Source organism: Rhinolophus ferrumequinum, chromosome 21 (genome assembly GCF_004115265.2).
Source record: "Rhinolophus ferrumequinum isolate MPI-CBG mRhiFer1 chromosome 21, mRhiFer1_v1.p, whole genome shotgun sequence".
Classification (NCBI taxonomy): domain Eukaryota; kingdom Metazoa; phylum Chordata; class Mammalia; order Chiroptera; family Rhinolophidae; genus Rhinolophus; species Rhinolophus ferrumequinum.
Genome location: NC_046304.1, coordinates 17,474,174 through 17,496,695, shown reverse-complemented (window position 1 = coordinate 17,496,695; position 22,522 = coordinate 17,474,174). Strand labels below are relative to the sequence as shown.

The following is a 22,522-nucleotide window of genomic DNA, read 5'->3' as shown; positions in this document are numbered from 1 at the left end:
GGCTGGGAAATCTGTACCTTCTGCCGCAGTTTTGCTGTGAACCTAAAATTACCCTAAAAAATAAAGTCTATTTTTAAAAAATCAAGTGACAGGAATGATAAAGTAATGGGCTTTCTACAGAATGAGTGCGTGGGCTTCAAAAGGTGTAGAATGGTGAAAGTGGCTGACTGGATGCTTATTCCCCTTTCTCTTCCCTCTACTCTTAATACCTTTTCAAAGGTTTGTTTGGTGTTTGGTCTTTTCCCTGATTTGTGTAGCCGCACCACACTTTTTTTTCTCTTGCCAGCCTCTTGATAAAGGGGAGTACAATTAGAATAGGCACTTAATAATGCTTTGGCATGAATGTCTTTGACAGCTTTGAGATCACATTTGCCCTGCATGTTCCTTCTGTCAAAAATATTAACTTCTCTGTGCCTCCCATCTGTAAAATCGCTGAAATAGTAATATCTGCTTCGACAGTTGTTGTAAAGAATCAATGTCAGTACGCACGAAGCTCGCAGAGCATGTGTGGCACGTAGAGCTGTTGTCCTTATTGCTATTGTTATTAACTGATGTGTTCATGCTGTTCATAACTTCATCGTATCACTCAGATGTATTTCCTTTATGTGTATTCCTTTTCAATGTACATACCTTTAACCTTCCTTCTTCGTCGTCTCTGTAATTCAAGAGCCTTCTCCAATTTCAAAGAATTTAATGAAAAGAAAATTTATACATGCAGACATGGCCGATTTAGTTTCTTTGGTCTTTTTGAGAGTCGCATCCTGAGAATAAATTTTCTTTTTCCTTCATGTTATAGGTGGTATGCAAGATTACAATTACGTATGGGCTAACTGTTTTGAGATCACATTAGAACTGTCGTGTTGCAAGTACCCACCTGCTTCGCAGCTGCGACAAGAATGGGAGAACAATCGTGAGTCTTTGATCACATTGATTGAAAAGGTAAAAGTAGCTGACTGGACGGTTTGCAAGGTTGGGATATGGAAATAATGGCTTAAAGAAGGGGGAAATTCGGTTGCATATGAATAACAATCTATACTAGATGTCCTGTATTTGTTTTTATTGTTTAAAATTGTGGATTATTTTTAGAAACTCTTGTGTTAAAATCTATTAGAACATATTTTAGCTGTGCCTCCTTGCCTTCTCCCCCAGCTCTTTTCCCTTTGGAGGGCTTCTTTTGACTGTCTTAGAAACTTTTGCAAACTGAAATAATTAGCCAAATTTGTACTACCAGGTTTTTACAATGTTATGTGATTGTATTTGCTAGAGAGCCTTTACCACTATATGCACCATGGACATAAGTTTAATTTAAACATCAGGCAGGCTAATATACTACTGGGTATACCAGAAATTATTATCTATATCTTGTTGAGAAAATTTGAACTCTAGCTTTGAGGAGAGGGGATTTCATAAGCACATTACCAGTCTAGATTTTAGACACATAGTGTATCTTAAACTTAAGAATTTAATATTTTTGTCTATATTTTATTTTAACTTGGAGGGATTGAAAAATATTTCATGGAGATAAGAGGGAGTAACCTTATTTTTTTTAGAAATTCTGTATCAATGCAGAGAGGTTATGCTTTCTTGCCTTCCAAATTGATGTCTCTAAGCAGTCTACTTTGGTTCTTGTTTTCTTTAGGTCCACATTGGAGTTAAAGGATTTGTTAAAGATTCAGTAACGGGATCTGGCTTAGAGAATGCAACCATCTCAGTGGCCGGTATTAATCATAATATCACAACAGGCAAATTTGGTGATTTCCACAGATTACTTGTTCCTGGAACTTACAACATTACAGCAGTCTTAACTGGGTAAGAATTTAACTTAGACTCTTAAAATGCCAAACCTTTGTTTACTTCTAATACAGAAATATAGTCTAAGAAATGTTGTTTACTGTATCTGGCTTTTATTTTTCCTTGTTTTCTGATTGTTTCCTCCTTTTACAATGAGAAAATACTATTGTGGAGTCTTTTGTCACATAGTCTAACAATACAACTGATTATGAAGCATAATTGTAAAATTGGGGGAAAGAACAGTTTTAAAAGCTTGAAAAGATGGTTATCTGTGTAAAGCATTGCCTCAAGACTAATTGAATACCGGAGTACAAGAAACTCAGTAACAGTACAAGACAAAGTTCAAGAAACACTGTAAAAGGTATTTTGAAAGGCTGTCTTTATCATTAGCTTTCTAATATACGAAATGAGTGGTACCCCACCTTCTCTGGAAGCCTTTCTGGAAGATCACTTTGCTAAGGATTTAATTGATAACATTTTTTTTTTAAATTTATTTGGGGTGACAATTGTCAATAAAATTACATAGATTTCAGGTGTACAATTCTGTATTACATCATCTATAAATCCCATTGTGTGTTCACCACCCAGAGTCAGTTTTCCTTCCATCACCATATATTTGATCCCCAAAGTGATAACTTTTAATTTTGAACTTTTCCTATTTGGAAAGGTAGTTGGAAAGTCAGTTTGATAAGGCACTGCAAAGAATTGGATAATTTATCCCTTTGAGTATTGTAGCAATGGTAACAATGGATTATGACCGCCATCTTTCATCATATTCTCTCCCTTAAATGTAATTTTTGCTAAACATTTTAATCTGTGGAACCTGAGAAGATGGTAAGAGAAATAGTTCTTTAAAGACTTGGGGATTCTCTGAGATAATATCCTAAAAGTCTTGAATTTACACATTTATGTTTATTTGAGTTTTGATAGACCACCAGGTGCTAGAGTATGAAAAGATTACTGTGCTTTTATAATATTAAAGCATTGTGTGTTTTAATTTAACTCCAAACCATCTACTTTTTTAAAAAATTTTTTTTCAGGTATATGCCACTGACTGTTAATAATATAATAGTGAAAGAAGGACCAGCTACAAAGGTGAACTTTTCGCTTCGGCCAACTGTGGCTTCAGTAATCCCTGACACAACTGAGGTTGTAGTAACTGCCAGCACAGTTGCTACACTTAATATTTCTCCTGGAACACAATCCTCTCACCAGCCAATTCAGCCAAAGGACTTTCACCACCACCATTTCCCTGATATGGAAATCTTCTTGAGAAGGTTTGCCAATGAATATCCTAATGTCACCCGACTTTATTCATTGGGAAAATCGGTAGAGTCAAGAGAACTTTATGTAATGGAGATTTCTGATAATCCAGGTGTCCATGAACCAGGTAATTGGTGTGGTCTTGCACAAAATTTCAGTAGTGCCTTTCAGAGCTATGTAGTATATTGCTATGTTTCATCTAGAAAGGTCACCAATAGCATGTTTAACTGGAACAAAGAAAATGGAACCAATCTTTCCAGGAAGGAAGAAATTTCACTTGGTAACCTATATTAGGCAAAATATTTAACATACTGCATAGATTAGATTCTTTCTGCTAATAGTATTTTTATTATTGTTTCATATATATGTTATTTATATATAATATACATTATATGTATGTGTGTGTGTGTGTGTGTGTGTGTTGAGCCTGCTCAGATGTATATATTAATAAGGAAGTTGCTTTCTAAGATGCTTTTTGCTGCTGCTTTTGTTGAAATATATCTTTTTTTAGATTTTTGGTTCAGGGTCTTTGCATATGTTGGGGAAAGTGGAGAGAGTTCATGATAATGGAAAGGAAAAAAGTCTTCTATGTAATTATTTTTTTTTCCAGGTGAACCAGAATTTAAATATATTGGAAATATGCATGGAAATGAAGTGGTTGGACGGGAACTGCTATTGAACCTCATAGAATACCTTTGTAAGAACTTTGGAACAGACCCTGAAGTAACAGATTTGGTTCGTAGCACTAGAATTCACCTTATGCCATCTATGAATCCTGATGGGTATGAAAAGGCCCAGGAAGGTAAAAAATAGCTGTGTATTAATGCTTAGCCTTTTTAATTATATAGCATGATCTGGAATTTCCATTTTATTCTTATAATTTATAATTGGTTCTAGCTTTTATATTCTCGTATGAAAGGCTAGTTCATTTATTGATTATGTGATCAAGTTTATATTTAATGGAGTTCTCCACTTTGGTAATGGCTCTTACTTACAAAAAATAGATAAGATTTTTACAAATTGTTCCATTTTAACAGTGATTCTCATTTAATTATTATATCGGGAACCTTATAAGTGAAAATTCAAACCTAGTATCTTTTGAAGCCAGTAACTGTTTTGAGTCTCAGTTCTATTCCCCATGCATATTGTACACCTGCTAAGTTGTTGACTTCCCATTCCTCTGCCCCCTCTGATCAGTCATGCCCGCTCGGCACTGTGATCACGTCATTATATGTGGAATGTTGACAACTGAACAATTAATATAATTTGTACAGTTGGATTTTTTTCCCTGCAAAGTATGACCAGGGGGCAGAAACAAAAAGAAAATGTTTTTACCTCTCTGTTGAAAAGATCTGGGAGAGATAGACTTTTTTTAATGTACAGTGTAAAAAAGATGTGCGTTTTAATTAAAGTGTGATTGATCATAGTGAAGCCTGATGTGCTCACACTTACCTTTGAGTTAAGATATGTGTTGGATTAAAATGTAAGCGAAACATGGCTTAAATTTGAATCCTTTATCACACAGGAGATTCAGTTAGTGTAATTGGAAGAAACAACAGCAACAACTTTGACTTAAACCGAAATTTCCCAGACCAGTTTGTTCAGATCACAGATCCTACCCAACCAGAAACTATTGCTGTAATGAGCTGGATGAAGTCCTATCCATTTGTGTTGTCAGCAAACCTACATGGAGGTAATAGCAACTTGATATTCTACTTACTAATTCTCATTGAGAGCATTTGAAAATCCTGGTGGAATTTTATCTGTCTTAAGCTACCTTAAAATGGATATCCTGTTTTTGCTTTTATGGCAGACAATGATAAAATTCCTTTTTCATTACTTTTTAAGCCAATTTCCCAGCTGTTTTGACCCTTCCTCTCCCGCCCCTCCCCTTCCCCATACTCTTTCCCCCATCAATTCTTCCTTCTCCCCTTCCCTTCTTTTCTCCCTCCCTCCCTCTCTCCTTCTCCCTCTTTTTTTTCTCTCTCTCTCTCTCCTCACTTAGTTCTTTGAGTGTTTTGTATTTATCCCTCAAGTGTTTTATATTTATCCCTCTCACTGGAGATTTCGTAACATGCTTTTTGTCATTTATAAAAATTAAACACTAACAGATCCAAATGTTTAGTCCCATTTCTCCCTAAAGTTTAATAAACTTTTATGTAGGTTGAAATTTTAACATTCTCTTAGCTATTACTTGCTATATACTTAACTGTAACACAATGACCTCATTCTCATGTAGTGTCTGAATTTATACACTTCCATATAATTCAGCAGGAATTGATCAGTTGAATAGGATTAGAGGTCAAGATTAAACATTATCACAATGTCCACAAAGTTAGGGTTGTGTGAATAAGAGTGACAGTGTCAATACCCAAGAGAACTGAAAACATAGGTCTACACGTAAACTTGTACATGAATGTTCATAGTAGCATTATTCGTAATAATCAAAAAGTATAAACAACTCCAATGTCCACTGACTGATGATTGGATAAATAAAATGTGGCGTGCCCATACAATGGAATATTATTTGGCCATGAAAAAGGGAGGAAGTACTGAGGCATGATACAACATAGATGAACTTTAAAAACATTCTGAGGGATAGAAGCTAATCACAAGAAACCATATTATTTTTTTCAGAAATACTCAGAATAGGAAACTCCATGGAGATAGAAAGTAGTGGGAGGGAATGGGGAGTAACTGCTAATGGGTACAGTTTTTTTGGGCGGTGATGAAATGTTCTGTAATTAGATAGTAGTGAAGGTTGTACAACTCTGTGAATATACTAAACAACATCGAATTATACACTCATGAATTTGCTAGTATGTGAATTACATCTCAATGAAGCTGTTTTGTTTTTTTTAAGGGTCAGAGTGTTAACACCAGGGGCAAGGAGAAAGAAATGTAATGTCAACATTTGTTGCACTATCCAAAGAGGCAGTATCACAGTTGAGATTTGATGGCATATAAATTAACCTGCCAATTTAGTATGACAGTACACACTTAAGAGATTTAGATTTCAGAAGTAAATTGAGGTTTTCCAAAAATTACTTTGACAGTTTGCAAGTAGTAAAAAAAAAAAAAAAAAGTACTTCTGCCGTTTGGTAATCATGAACAATTCTCTAAGACTCAAATAGGAATTATGAAGTTACAGCCTGTTTGGCACAATAATTTTAAAATAATTTTATGTATTTTATACCGTGTTTGATAGAAAATATGTTTTTATTTTGAGCTTGAAAAACTGTTCTCAGAATACAGCACATGTCATATGACTAAATCTGAAAACTTAATACTGGTTACATGCCAGTGAAAATAATTTACAAATTTACACATGTGGTATCAAGACCTTGGCATGAGGGGGGATTCATCTTCAATCATTTTTCTTTCCATGACATGTTTCTTTCCATGACTTATTTTGTTTTCTTATCTTAAAATCTTTAAATGGGTTTTTAAATCTTGGCAAAGAAATTTAAAAGAGGATTTCAATTCAGAAGGATTCTGAAAGAATGTACAGAAAAGGAAGGTACCTTTTTGTAAATTTTGATACTAATTTTTTACTGAGGTGAAATTCATATAACATAAAATTAACTACATTAAAGTGTACAATTCAGTAATATTTTTAGTGTATTCACAACGTTGTGAAACCACTGTCTCTATCCAGTTCCACAACGTTTTTATCTCCTCACCTGTTAAGTTGCTCCCTGTTGCTCCCTTTCCCCTAGCCCTGGTAACCACCAGTCTGTTCTGTCTCTGTGGACTGGCCTACTTTGGATATTTCATAGAAATGGAGTCATACAATTTGTGGCCTTTTGTGTCTATCTTCTTTCATTTAGCATAATGGTTTCAAGGTTTGTTCATATTGTAGCATGTATCCGTACTTCATTCTTTTTGTGGCTGAATAATATTCCATGGTACGCATATACCACAATTTGTTTATCCGTTTCTCAGTTGATGGATATTTGGGTTGTTTAAACTTTTTTACTATTATGAATAACACTGCTGCAAGTATTGGCACACAATCTCTATTTGTGTCCCTGTTTTCAATTCTTTTTGGTAATTTTATGTTTAGCTTTTTAAGGAACTGCCAAACTGTTTTCCACAGTGACAAAACTACTTTACGTTCCAACCAGCAATGTATCAGGGCTCCAGTTTCACCACATCCTCACCAATACTTGTTAGTTTTGTTTTCTCTTTCTTTCTTTCTTTCTTTCTTTTCTTTCTTTCTTTCTTTCTTTCTTTCTTTCTTTCTTTCTTTCTTTCCTTCCTTCCTTCCTTCCTTCCTTCCTTCCTTCCTTCCTTCCTTCCTTCCTTCCTTCCTTCTTCCTTCCTTCCTTCTTTCCTTCCTTCCTTCCTTTCTTTTTTGATTATAGCCATTCTAGTGAGTGAAAAATAATATCTCATTGTGGTTTTGATTTGCATTTCCCTGATGACTAATGATGTTGAGCATCTCTTCAGGTGCTTTATATATTTATTCTCTTTGGAGAAATATCTGTTCAAGTCTTTTGCCTATTTTTAATTGTGTTTTGTTTTTTTTTTTGGTTGTTGTTGAGTTGTAATAGTTCTTTATATAGTCTGGATTCTAGACCCTTATCAGATTGCTGATTTGAAAATATTTTTTCCCATTCTATAGGTTGTATTTTAATTTTCTAATAATGTCTTTTGATGCACAGAAATTCTTAATTATGATAAAGTCAAATTTATTTTTTTCTTTCATTGCTCATGCTCTTAGTGTTGATACTAATTATTTTTAAAAAACAATCTCGCAGAAGTTTTGTCTTTTATGACCCTTTTTTTTTTGTCCTTTTGAGAATTAGCCATTTGAAAAACAATATTGAGTAGAAGTTGATGTTGACTTTTTTTGGTTTGAATTTTCAGGTATGGATCCAGGGTGAAATTAAATATTTTTGAGAAATTTGTCTAAGAAAAGGTGTTGAAGTACACTTGTTCTTGTTAGAACTATTTTGGGGAATAGAATGAGCATAGTTTTTCACACTTGCTCTTGAAAGAACGTTTTTAAAAATATGTAATTGTTTGCTGTTATTTGTTATTACAGGATTACTTCATCTGAGTTCAGGTTGAATATGTTCCTTCACTTCCATTCTCATGAAATGGCATGATAAAAAAGGCAAAGATGAATGACTTAGTAGAGGCAGAATAAATGGACAGATAGACAAATGAAAACAATGTAATTGATACGAAAATAAAGAATTTGATCCTATGGTGGGGGAGTGGGCATGTGTAGCTCAGGGCTCTTGTCTGAGAAGCACCCTGTTTTATGCCCTGTGGGGAGCATGAAGGGAGTTGGTATCCTTTACATATGTTTTAAAGCATCTCTTTCTTTACCTGAGGTCATGAAAAAAATCATGTAACTCCAATTGACTAATTTTTAATCTGAGCATAAGAGATATTGTTAACTTTTTTTTTTTTCTGAATGTAGATCTGGGCTGGCTCTGCTATCCATACATAAGACATTTAACTGTTTTAGACTCCACAGCTGCAAAATGAGCTGGATGGCTGAATTGGACTTCAAGAGTCCCTTCTTATTTTAAAATTCCATGACCTGAATTTTACTGAAAAAGTATCCAATTTTACTCAATTTATCTGATCCTAAATATTATAACAGTAAAATTGTTCAAATTAAGCCTATATACTTCAGGTTTCAGCTCTGACATGTAAATTATACCTATAAGTTCAGGTAAATTCCCAAGATTTTTCTAGTTAAGGCATCTTTTAAGTGTCATACATAGCTATTTAATATTTGACTTACGTATTTTGATTTTCTGTGGAGGAAATTAGCAACTTTTTCATTTTTATTGACAAAGTTAGTCTTGGAAAATTGTATTGGTTTCCTGCCTCTGGCAGCATTGTGGAAAGCTTACTTTATGTTAATGATCCATCTTGAAATAGGTAACATGGTACATTGTCCTCTTTTCCTTGTAGGTTCTTTGGTGGTTAACTACCCTTTTGATGATGATGAACAAGGGGTCGCTACATACAGTAAATCACCAGATGATGCTGTGTTCCAACAAATAGCACTTTCTTACTCCAAGGTAGGCTTGTGCCTAAACATAACAAGCTATACAACCAATTCTATCATTTAAAAAAATACATTAAAACAATGGCCTGCAAGTCTCAGGTCAAGTGCTTTCTTCTCAGTTACACCTTCCATGATTCCTTCCAGGCAGCCTTACTTTGTTTTCTCCTGTTGACTGCCTCACTTTGAACATATTGCATGTCTTTCCCTATTAGCTTTAAAGCTGAGGTAATATCTTTTCATCTACGGTTTTTAGCACAGTACCCGAAACATAATGCACGTTGGTGTATTTTATTTGGCAAGCAATTAAGTTATAAACCTAGTAAAGCAGTCTAAAGCAGGGGTTGATAACTACAGCTCTGGGGCCAAATCCAGCCCACCACCTGTTTTTGCAAATCAAGTTTTATTGACTCACAGCCATATCTATTCTTTTACATGTTGTCTGTGGCTGCTTTGTCTCTCATCGTTTGAAAATAAGTCCATGTGATTCACTGTATTAACAGACTGAAGAAGGAAAACACTGCAGTCATCTCAGTAGATGCAGAGGGTGGAGCTGAGTAGTAGTAACAGACATTTTGAGCCTATAAATCCTAAAATTTTTACTGTCTGGTCCTTTACAGAAAAAATTGCCAACCTTTGGTCAAAGGTATTTAAGAGCCTATAATAACATATAGCAAGAGAAAGCAGGTAGAAATCTCCATATGTTCTGAACTTCCTATAATGAACACTATACTTTTACGATCAGAAATGTTTGTGTGTGTGTGTGTGTGTGTGTGTGTAAATTCAATTTAGAAATTGTTTTTAAAAAACATGTTAAAAGTTGGAGCTTAGAACTAGGCTTGTTAGTTTCAATTTTTGATCTTATTATTGACTCAATGATGTTATTAGTTATATATAATGAAGATGGTTACTTCAACCCTGTGCTCTCGAATCACAACCTGTTTCATTCCACTTTCCCCGCCCCCTCATTCTCTGCAAATAGACCTTGTGAGATTATGCAGAGTTTCTAACGGGAGTATATCTATTATTTTACTGTAAAGAATAGTTGTCTTCTGCTTGGGCACACCATTTTTAGAGGAATGTACATGGAGTAATAAAAGAAGAATGGGACACCCTTTGAATCATCAAACTGAAAATTACGTGATCAGATTTTGCCGATATCTCTGTGACATTCTGTGCCTATTCTTATAGTTCTGCTTTTCCCCCTCATTGTGATTTCTAGTTCCTCAGCCTTTTTAAATTTTCTTTGACATTTAACTCCTTGATTTGATATATTTTCTACTCAGCCAAGACCCATGGACATACCTTTCAGTTTTGCTCTCATTTACATCTTAGGATCTTTTACACCCTTTTGACATATCTGCCTTGCTAATATCCAATCCTCAATAATTGCTCCCATTTCTCTTCTCCATCCTAGTATTCCAAATATAGTCCAAAAAAGTCACACAGTCATGGCAGTTGACTACACTACATATGTATGCTCTCTAACTTCAGCTGAATACTCAATTCTACTTGGCAGTATTTCATGTTTTGCTCCTTGACTCCTGGCTCGTTTCTCACTATGGTGATTCTAAGCCTTTATCCACTACCTGAGCCTCCTAATCCGAGCTTTACTCCTCTTATTCTCAGTAGATCACTTTGCCTTGAGTTAAAGTAGAACTTTGAGTAACATGACGTGAGTTCATTCAGATTCTATATTCTCAATTATTATTTATTTGTATCTTAACCCAGATTCTCCTCCATTACTTGATCCCACCACACCTACCTCTTTTAGAATCTTGTCTTTTCTCTTCTGTTATAAATGGGAAAGGTAAGAAAAACCTCAGCCTTCATTCTCAGCCTCATTTCTCTTGATTGTGATCTGTCATGATTATCATGTACCCAGCCCACCTTTGCCCACCACAAGGCTTCATGGTGAGGAGAAGCAGACCAAGAAAATCTGTGAAGACAGAAGAGGGGAGCTAGTGAAGGGCTGGCCTAAAGGTGATTTGGAATGACAACAAAACTTTAAATACACCCTAAATCTGAAAATATTAAAAAAGTAACTGGGCAGATGAGAGCACTGGAAAACAAGGAAGAGATTTTGGAGAACTTACAACTTAAAAAATCTGGTATGATTTAAAGAGATGGGCGCAATTGAAAAAGATAGGTGGATTTAAAGGGAAATCTTCCAAACTCATGGTTTCTGAGGGAGAGAAGGGGCAAAATAAGGGGCAATTGCTCTTTGGCAATTGAATAGTGAAGGAGAAAAGAAAAAGATATATAAAAAGAAAAAGGGAAATGTAGGGTTGTCCAAGACAGAGGAGAATCATAAAATCAGAAGACTTGCAACTCCACCCTCACACCAAGGCAAATAAACAAAACAAAAATACCAATTATCTCCAAAATGAAGAACAGATTACAAGCCTTAATTACTACAGTAGCTTTGTACTAAGTTTGAAATTGGGAGTATAATTGTCTTTTTCTTCCATTTCTTTCCTGAGTTCTATCAACTGTCCTTCGTTTCTTCGTATTTTTTTCCCTTTCTGTTTTCATTTTTAAATATCTGAGCCTTTATGGCTTTTCATATTCTCAGTGGGTATTTGGGTATATTTAATCTATCTGGAGTGTAGACTTCTATGTGTGAAATTTCATTTCCTGATTTTCTGCAATAGTTCTCCATTGGTTTTATGTACCTTATGTTCATTTTTATGATATTGGGCTGTTTACATGATTCCTAGTTAATGGTGCCCTTTTCTGTCATCTAGCAATCTAGGTACTTTAGCGTGGTATTTTTGTTTGTTTATTTGTTATATACCAAAATATTCAATGATTGATCATCTCTAGGTTTCTATTTTTCTTCTTTTTGCTTGCCTAGATTCTCTAATCTTTCTACAATAACTTCTATTATATTTTAAGTATAAAGAAATTCAGTGAATTCAATTAAGTAGTATTATGCCAGTATTAATTTCCTTGTTTTAATAATTATACTACGGTTATATAAAATGCTAACATTAGGGAATAGCTGGATCAAGGGTATATAAAGCTCTGTACTATTTATGCAACTCCTCTGCACGTCTAAAATTAGTTCAAAAGAATTTAAGAGAAGAAGTAAAGTGAATAGTGTCTACGTGTCTCCACTTCGTTATTGCTCTCTCATGCTTCTATATTTAGTGGTCTTCTGCCTGCATTGTTTTATCTGAAAGTGCCCCCTCAAAGGTTACCAGAAACCTATTTTTTTAAACTTTCTTGATCACGGGGTCTGACACTATTATCTTCTCCCCTTGATCTCTGTCACATTATATAGCAGCGAGTTCCACTTTCTTTTTTCTCTTTTCATTGGCTCAACATTGTATCTTCTACTTTTCTCCCCTTCTGTAATACGTTTTTAGCCATTTTTGCTGTCTTGACAATTGCATCCAATTTCTTTCCCTGTCACCACTATATAACTGCCTCTTTAAAAACAATTATATAATAAAGTTATTGTGAAAAGATGAGAAAATATAGGCAAACAAAGTTAAATGGTTAATTCTCAGTGGCGGGAAATGGGAAATTGTAATTTTTCTCTTCATGCTTTTCTGTACTTTTCTATTTCCAAAAGAGAGAAATGAAGTTCTGACCATCTTTCAAAGCTTGATTTCTTCAGGAAACTTCCCCTGCCAATCTAGTCAGAAATGATCTTTCTCTTAATTAGATTCCAGTAACATTTATTTATGCCTCCACAGTAGTTCTGGCTTTTTTTACTCTTCATTGAGCAAGGTATTATACGTGTACTATGCTAGACACAGTGCTAGAGGCTGAGCACACAAAGACCCAACTGTTTCGAGGAGTAGTTTTCTTCAGGGAAGAAAAAGGTGCAACCAGTTGTAACAGGATAAGATAATTGTACAGAGTGCAGTCTAAGCACAGAGGGATCGTCTTAGTTCCCCTAGAAGTCGGAGAAAGCTTCTTACTGCACGTTGTATGTGAATTATCTTTTCTGGACTTTAAGATTCTTGAAAACATGCAATGAAAGTATGAATATGAAGTTTTTTGTTTTTTGTAGAAGAGTTGGGTTGGGTTTAAAATCACTTTAATTGTAAGAAATAGTGTTTAGATTTGTTCTTTTTAACAGAGCATGTTTAATTTTGATTTAAAAAATAGATAATAAAATCATATATTAAAGATCAAAATGACATAAGAAGCTCTACATTGAAAAGCCTCACTGCCTCCCCTGGCTCCATGCACCTCATTCCCACCCCTACGTATACCCTACTGGTAACCATTTTTATTATTTTTCCTTATCCTTCCCGTGGTTTTGATGCAGATACAAACAAATGCAAATAAAGATTATTTTTCTTTTTCTTCAGGAAAATTCCCAGATGTTTCAAGGTAGACCTTGCAAGAATATGTACCCGAATGAATACTTTCCTCATGGAATAACTAATGGAGCTAGTTGGTATAATGTCCCAGGTAAACATTCTTTTATATTAAGGCCGTATAACTTGATGGATTTTCTTTACCCCTGGATGTTGCTGCTTGTTACTAATTTTTTAACTTTGAGAAAGAATCATTCTTTTAAAATTATTGTTTAAATAGTTTAAAACATTCAAATAATCTTTTCGACTATTTTTACATTTAACGCACTTTGAGTAAAAATAATGTACTAAAACTAGATGAAAGTGTTATATTTTACCTCCAGCTATTATGAAGAACCTTAGATGTGCTAATAAGAAGAGTTGGTAAGCTACACTTGATTTCTTCTTCTGGAACGTGAAAGTACAAGTGTTTTACCTATACCACAAGCATCGAAGAGCTCTCAAATGAACACGTTTTATTTTTCAACCAATGCTGAGAAAAGATGAATTTGGCTTTTTACCAGAAATATAGAAAGTTTACCTTTGGAATCTGAGCTAGTTAGAACTTCAGAGTGACTGATTTTAACTTTTTATCCTTTAGGTGGTATGCAGGACTGGAACTATTTACAAACAAATTGCTTTGAAGTGACTATTGAACTAGGTTGTGTGAAATACCCATTTGAGAAGGATCTGCCAAAATTTTGGGAACAGAATCGAAGATCTCTAATCCAGTTTATGAAACAGGTGACTAGTCAGGAGTTAAGTGTGAAATTTCCCCAAAGAGCACGAAGATTTTTGTGTGTACATGTGGTTTTCATGCAGTGGTTTTAAAATATACCCATTTGAATTCCAATTTGGCCTATTCATGTTTTAGTACGTTTATCTAGAAAATTCATGGATGGAAATGGGTTTGTTTGTATGCATGGGGAAGAGTTGAAAATGATTAAACAGTATAGTAATTTTTTGCTCTTAATGATTAGTTGTCACTTTTTACCGTCTTTGTAAAAGACTAACATAAATTGGATACACATGTAAGCATTTGTCAGGTGATACAAAAATGGGCTATTGGGTAAATATTTTTATTCTTTTTATTTTTGCTAGTGGTTTAGTGTGAAATGATTAATGTCCTTTTGTTTGGATATGCATGGTGGTCAATCAGTAAAGACTGTAAGAAATATGCTAATAATAGTTAATTATTAGGATAATCTGACAAATTATTAGGATAAAAGACAAACCTAGCCTAGTACTTTGTGCCAGTACTTTTCTGCTTTGTTCTTTTTGCTAAATAGAGAGTCCTAAAGGCTCTTGAGTTGGCATACTAATTTTTAAAAATATTTTATTCTAAAAAAATTTTTAAAATACAGAAAAGTTATAAGACAAAAAACAATAAACACTACTATTCCTTCATCTAGATTCAACATTTTTTAACATTTTGCTGTATTTGCTTTACTTATATATAAATTATACACACCCATATTTTTTCTGAACTATTACAATGTAAATTACAGCCATTGATATTTTACCCCTAAATATTTCAAAATGTATCTTTTAGAAATAAGGATATTCTGTATGCTATCCCCAAATGTCATTATCTATCCTAAGAAAATTAACACTATTCCCTAATATTATCTAGAACCTAGTCCATATTCAAATTTCCCCCTGTTGATCCCAAAGTGTCTTTTTATAGTTGTATTTTAGAACCAGGATCAAGTCAAGTTTCTTGCATTGCATTTGAATATTACGTCTCTTTACTCTCTAATCTGAAATAGTCCTTCCATTTTTAAAAAATGACATTTTCCTTTTAAAGAAACCAGGCCAGTTTTCTTAATGTCCTGTATTCTGAAACTGTCAAATGTGCTAAAGTTTAAAAGTGTATTTTTATATTCCTTATGATAAAGACAAACCTAGCCTATGAAAAATTAGCCTTTCAAAAACTAAAGTATTTTGTTTAATGGGTGTTTATATTTAGCTTTACTCTGAACTCCTAAATTCCTGTTTGTTCCACATGTTTACATTATTAACAATCTGTTATTTTAGATTTGAGCTCCCAAAATAATTAGATTTTGATCTTTACCACTGAAATCTGGGTGTCCTTGTACTTTATCCAGGTTCATCAGGGTGTCAAAGGATTTGTCCTCGATGCCACGGATGGCAGGGGTATCTTAAATGCCACCATTAGTGTCGCTGAAATTAATCACCCAGTGACTACTTACAAAACTGGAGATTACTGGCGTCTCTTGGTTCCAGGAACTTATAAAATCACAGCATCTGCTCGAGGGTGAGTGACTGAATACTTTGAAATTGTGCCTGGGGATAAGACAGACATGGTTCTATTCTGGGAGATTATTGCCAGAAAGCCCGAGAGGCTAAGCCACCTTGAGTTTAATGCTAGGAAGTTTAGAGCTGGTTACACATTTGACCTCCTCTAGTGGCAAAGTGAGTACACAAACCCTCAAATGTAAGAAATCTATGAAATTATGCACTTTGAATAGTGGCCTCTTCTACCTTCCTCCTCTCAGATCACCTGTGCATTGTCCAGATGTAAAGCCATGAGTGATTTCCTTCACTATTAGTAACTATTCTGGGAAGTACCTGTTAGTACAGACAAAAAAAATCCCGTTTTGCTGGATACTTAATCATGTTGTCCAAAAATACCCACTTTATATTCGTACCCTTTTACATCTCTTTCACAGACATTCATTTTTTATTATTGTACATTTGCTTTATTGCTTCAGTGAAATTTTGTTTCTTGTTGCTAATTCTCCAAAAAAGGCCATGTTCATCTTTTTTACAGGTTTTCTTTCCACAAAGATACATGTACTTAAAAAGAGAAAATGAACTTACGACCTTTTTTCCCTTGGAAAAAAACTTAATTTTCTTTATTTTCCCCTCCTTTACAAACAGCTTAGAATTGGAACCTCCTTACTGTTTCATCTGAAACTTGTCATTTTTACCCTCTTACAGTTTTCTTTTTTATATTTTGATAAGTAGAGAGGTTACCACAGGATATTTCCCTCCCCCTACTAGCTGTCTTATTTCTGAAGAGTTCATTTGAACACCCATTGAAATAAGGGTAAGTATATAGTTTATAGTTTATATAAGTATGTATAAACTATATAACTAAGTATATAAGTTTATGGTTATTGCAACCTTTTTTTTGAAAATGATTTTTAATTATCTAGTGGTCCATAAATGGATGGCTTAGAATTTCACACTAATGAATAATGAGGTCTTTTCTGTTTTGTCTCCATTTTGGCATAGTACTGGAAAAACTAAAGCAACAAGGTATCTGAAAAATAGGGCAAGAATGATATGTTTGGTAGATAATGTCCTAAGTTAGTACCTTTCAAACTTTTCCAACCATGTATTCTGATGAGAGCAAGTGAATGCAGATTCCAAGAGATATGGGGGTATTCACTACAAGTACAAATTTTCTTTTGAAGTAAAACTTTCTTTTAATCTTAAAAACTCATCCATATTTTACATTCTACTCATGTCTGTTCTTTGTTTAATATTTAAAACAAATATTAAATTATCACAAAGTTGAAAATTTGACTCTTAGGAAGATGCACCACATTTTTCTCATGGATTCACATATCCTCTGCACACCTTTCTTTGCCCAGGGCTCAGGTACTCCAGCTGTAAAACATGTGGCTCTGACCTGTCTACTTTTATCACAGGTATAATCCAGTTACCAAGAATGTGACCGTAAAGAGTGAAGGTGCTATTCAGGTCAACTTCACACTTGTTCGATCTTCAACAGATTCAAACAATGAATCAAAGAAAGGGAAGGGGGACAGCACCAACACTGCTGACGCCAGTGATCCAACTACTAAAGAGTTTGAAACTTTAATTAAAGACCTTTCCGCTGAGAATGGTTTGGAAGGCTTCATGTTACGCTCCTCCTCAAATCTGGCTCTTTATCGATACCATTCATACAAAGACTTATCAGAGTTTCTGAGAGGACTCGTGATGAACTATCCACATATTACAAATCTTACCAGGTGCGTGTCACCTTCTTACTACCTTGCCTTTTCTTTGTTTCTTTCCTTTTTTTTTTTCTTTTTTAAGAAGTTACATTCAGCATAAGCTGGGTTGAATAGTTCTTGTAATTTGTTTGGGAGCATAGAGGGTCGGAGTTCACTTATTTTGAAACATATTTGCCTGGAGAGCTTTGTAACAACAAATCTTGAAAACTTTTATGAGGAACATTGGAGTGTATGTCCTGTGCCTCCAGGAAATGTAAAATTACTGTTTCTAATGGTTACTTTGATTCCTTTCCACTTTTCAGTTGCAGACTCATGTTCTGACTAAATATTAGTTTGTTTTATTTTGCTGGAAGCAAGGAACAAATTTGGAACTTTGAACTCACCTGTCAGGGATCATTCTTTTTTCAAATTGGAAAATGAAACCTGGTTGCTGTCATGTTCTTTACTGGTTGCTGTCATGTTCTTTACTGTAGTCTCTCGTCACAGCTGAACGGTTGCTTTTCCCTGAAGCCTTGGCGACATATGTGATTAAGGGTCTCTGGAAAATGTGCAATACTGGCTTATGTGAAAGTGATGGCTGAGACAGCCTTCACCTTCACTTTCTGAGGCTTCTCTGCCTTGCTGTCACTGTTTCATTATAAATCCTCTTTAGGTCTTGTTACTCCAAAATTATTTCCTTGATTTGTTGATTTCTATTGTTTGCCTGTTGAGTGCCTTTACTTTACATTTGCCCTCAGTTTGTCATTGTCCACCACATAAGTAATGAACATTATCTAGCCTTTTACTTTGTTTTTCTTCATTGGTCCTTTTAATTTTACCAGCAAATACTGGTTTACAATGTTCATGGATGCAGTGATATTTACTTTGGCAATACTAATTACCTCTCTTCTTCAACTGATTCTTGAATATTTCTGCCCAGTTCAGGTTTTAATATTGTTCATATTAGTGCTACATAGAGCTTATAGACTTTCTTCTTTTAAAATTAAAAAAAATTGGAAATTATTTTGCTATCCGTTTACTTAATTCACTTAAGTATTTTTAACCTTCCAATTCAAGAGAACTTTTTAGTTAAATATTTCCCCGAAAATATACAACACCTGCCAATGGTGGACACAAGACAATGTTAGGTAGTCCACCAATGGGTGCTAAGTATCATTGAATAAAATTGACAGAAAGCAATACTTTTTCTAGTCTATTAATCCTTCTCAATTTAATGCTAATATATATTTTTCTAACCCTTGTAAATCTCCCTTTATTTCAAAGAAAGCAGGCCTTAAGATCAGACCTCTTGGGCAAGCAGAGCATTTTCAATCATCTTTACTGTGATACTGGTACTACATTGATAGTAAAGTATACAGTATCTAATTTACATAAATTAATTTAGGTTTGAAAAGTGAGGTTTTCTACATTTGTCTATATTTAAATTTTTCCACAATAAAAATGTAAGTGAGGTAATTTAAAAGACGTGTGTTAACTAAATAGTAGTGTAGATTGTAGAAGATAGGACAAATATTGTGAAGATGGTATGAGAAGGACTGAATTTGGAGGAAGGCTATACTGAATCATAATCTTTCCTGCATCTGATAATATATCACTTCTATTTGACTTCCTCTGTTCAAGGAAAACTAATTTTCTTGAGGTTTCCTGACACAATGATTCATTCTTTAAAGACTTTTTAAGGCTTTTCATGTTTATTTTATTTTAAATTTCATAAGTCAGCATTAACATAATGCTTGATTACTTGCTGACTTTTTGTTTCTGGTTTTTGAAAGTTTGGGACAGAGTGCTGAATATCGTCATATTTGGTCCCTTGAAATATCCAATAAGCCCAACGTATCTGAGCCTGAAGAACCAAAGATTCGTTTTGTTGCTGGTATCCATGGAAATGCTCCTGTTGGAACTGAACTGCTATTGGCTCTGGCAGAATTTCTCTGCCTAAACTACAAAAAGAACCCAGCTGTTACCCAAGTAAGAGAATAGCCTGTTTTGACATGGTAAAAGAAAAAAGCTGTGATACATTGATATAAAGGCACCGTTTTGAAATTTTAATTTCTTGTTAGGTTTTACACAGAGTCACTTTTAGTGCATTATAAACTTTACTCTTTAAAAATATATCATTTGTATATACTCATTGTTAATAGTGGCTTTCTATTCTATTTCTTTGGTTAGAATTAAGGCACATAGAGGAAAATATACTAAAGATTTGCATTCAGTCCTCTACTCCCTTATTTAATAGCCAAGTTATACTTCCAATCTTTACTTATGATTTTGTGCATTCTAACTTGAAGACTTCCTTCCTAGTTACTGATAACTAGGATACTTGATTGAAAAATGAGGTGAAAGACAAATAGTTTTTCTTTTCATGTAGTAAATACAAAATCATTGGACATCTTGGCTGCTAAGAGATTTTAGAAAAAGCAATGTGGCACTGTCTACTTTAGTTATCTGTAACTATAGAAAAGAACTTTGATTCAGAGGCTTGGTCATGTATGATTAAGCAGTCTGTGATCTCTTAGAGATCGAGTGGAAGTGTGTGCATCCTTCTAGAACACTCAGTAATTAGCAGTGTCTACATAGAATTTAGGAAGGAGAAAGGAACTGATATTTATTTAATACCTACTGTCTGCTGGGTTCTATACCAAGTACTTTACATGCATCAGAATTTAATCCTCAACCCTGTAATTATGTTATCTCCGCTTTATACATGTGAAAACTGAGGCAGAGATATTTGATAACTTACAGGAGGTTACATAGACAGTAAGTGGTAAAACGAATTGAACCCAAACCCTATGCTGTTGTGTTATACATACTGTCTCTCCTAAAAGAAATTTGGAAAGAATTTATGTCATGATTAGGATCAGAAGGGAACTGTGGGATTAGGTGAGATTAATTTGTATCAGAATTGATCAAAAAAGTAATTTACAACCTTCAGCAAAGCAAATTCCATTGACTTTTTTATGTGAGTTATGAGTTACAAGGAGTATCTCAAAGACATTTTTTATTCTTTTATAAAATGGGAGTGTCCCTAGGACAGTAGTTGTCAACCCTGGCTACACATTAGAAACATCTAGGAAGTTTTTTTAAATACCAGTGACTGGGTCTCATCCCCAGAAGCATCAATATTCCTTTAAATCTCCTTAGGTTATTCTAATATTTGGGCAGAGTTACTACCTACTGATCTTATGGTTATAAGAGACTGTATACCCCAGGTAAAACACCTACTAGGAGTTTCAAAACTCCAGTTTATGAGGATTTGCCTCACTGGTCTAGATGGGTTTGAACTAGATCACTTTAGGTTGCCATTTATTTTGCACTAAAGGTCAGAATTGTCTGGCAAGTTCAAGAAAATATACACATACCCAGAGACCTATAGTGAAACCCAAGCATGTATACTTTAGAAAAAGATCTCCCCCAGAGAGAGATTTAAGAACCAATTAATTAAAGGGTCTCAAATATTTTCAATCTATAGACTATTTTAACAGAATAAATAAACCAGGGATCACTTATTCTGATTTACTATTAGAAATACATAGGATGAAGTATATCAGAAATTAGTTCATGCCACATATGTAGGTATTGATGCCTATAAATCATCTGGAGGAGAAATTATGGGTAAGACAAATATCCTATTTCTTTTTTTTTTGACATGCTAATTTCAACTCTTCTGTCTCATTGTTTCCAGACATACATTGATAGTTGTCAGATTATGCATTCCAGTTTTTAATCTGGAAAACACAATCTTACTGATTTAAGCCATTGGTCAGCAAACTTTTTCTATAAAAGGCCATGTAGTATATATTTCAGGCTTTGTGGGACAGATGTTCTGTGTTATAACTACTCAACCCTACCATTACAGCCCAAAAACAGTCATGGCCTGGGTATGACTATGTGCCAATAAAACTTTATTTACAACAACAAGCAGAAGGCTGGATTTAGCCTGCAGGCAGTGGTTTCTGACCCCTGTTGTAAGTCATCAGGAGGTCTCTGGGAACATTATTTCTACAGTAGTTTTTTTGTTTCTTTTTTTAATGTACTTGGAGCAAGAATTTTTATTTTTTTAAATTTTTTGCTGCCTTTTAAAATCTGCGTTTAAAATAAACAAGATTTTCCATTTGAGGCATAGTAGCTAACTTCTGATTCCACATACAACTAATAAACTCATTGACTTCTGTTTCTGTTTTAGTTGGTTGACAGGACTAGAATTGTGATTGTCCCTTCTCTAAATCCAGATGGGCGAGAGCGAGCACAAGAGAAAGAATGTACTTCCAATATAGGACAAACAAATGCTCGTGGCAAGGACCTGGATACAGACTTTACAAGTAAGATTCATTGTTTGGCATTAAAGTACTTTGCAGTTTTTGAGGGAAGACGTTTGCTCTGCGTTCACATCGTTTGCCTTCACTCAAGAGTCCAAATAACTTGATTTGGGCGGAGAAGAGGAGCCTTACATAGCTTGTAGGCAGTTGACAGTGTTTTTGGGTCCTTTATTTGGCAGGGAGAGTTGGTAAAGAGAATAACACTACTTTTGGAAGGTAAGTAACTGCCCTTTAGAGTAAATCAAAGGGTAATAGGAGGATAGAAATGTAAATTCTCAGGCATAGCCCCAGAAATTTAACAACCAGCAGAGTAATGGAATGTTCCATTGGCCAGGTGGCCCATTGCAATTTATAAAGAATCCCAGAAGGCACTGAGCATGGGCAGCTCTATTAAGACAGTATAGTCCTACGACCACATCAAAATTACAACTAAACTACAGAACAACCATCACTGAGAATCACCTGAAGTCTAGCTGAACAGAAGTCCTGCAACTAAAGACATACACAAGAAGCCACCTCGAGACTTGCAGGAGGGGCAAAGACATGGGACGGGCTGGTCCCACACCTGCTTGTGGCAGTTAAAAATCAGGAGGGATATCTTGGCTGTGGAGGTCCCCCTGAGAAGCCAGGGGACCCAGTCCCTCACCAGGCTCCCCAGCCCAGGGTTGCAGGGACGGGGAGAGAAGTACCCACAACTTCTGGCTGTGAAAACCAGCCAGATTGTGGCTAAGAGAGATGGAGGGTTCCTCCATCTCTGGGAGGGGAGACCCAGGCGTTCCTCTTAAAGGGCCCACACACAGACTTACTCGTTGATGG

The 22,522-nt window shown here is 34.8% G+C and overlaps 1 protein-coding gene across 1 annotated transcript in view; it reads left to right on the top strand.

Moving 5' to 3' along the window:
• Nucleotides 1-22,522, top strand: part of CPD (carboxypeptidase D) — a 61,928-nt gene that overhangs the window by 24,037 nt on the left and 15,369 nt on the right. The window contains exons 3-14 of the mRNA XM_033089923.1: nucleotides 797-939; nucleotides 1,640-1,809; nucleotides 2,832-3,181; nucleotides 3,665-3,856; nucleotides 4,580-4,747; nucleotides 8,992-9,101; nucleotides 13,414-13,516; nucleotides 14,003-14,145; nucleotides 15,510-15,679; nucleotides 17,082-17,405; nucleotides 19,163-19,358; nucleotides 21,574-21,709. Coding sequence (XP_032945814.1) covers nucleotides 797-939; nucleotides 1,640-1,809; nucleotides 2,832-3,181; nucleotides 3,665-3,856; nucleotides 4,580-4,747; nucleotides 8,992-9,101; nucleotides 13,414-13,516; nucleotides 14,003-14,145; nucleotides 15,510-15,679; nucleotides 17,082-17,405; nucleotides 19,163-19,358; nucleotides 21,574-21,709 — 2,205 coding nt within the window. The remainder of the gene's footprint in view (nucleotides 1-796; nucleotides 940-1,639; nucleotides 1,810-2,831; nucleotides 3,182-3,664; nucleotides 3,857-4,579; nucleotides 4,748-8,991; nucleotides 9,102-13,413; nucleotides 13,517-14,002; nucleotides 14,146-15,509; nucleotides 15,680-17,081; nucleotides 17,406-19,162; nucleotides 19,359-21,573; nucleotides 21,710-22,522) is intronic.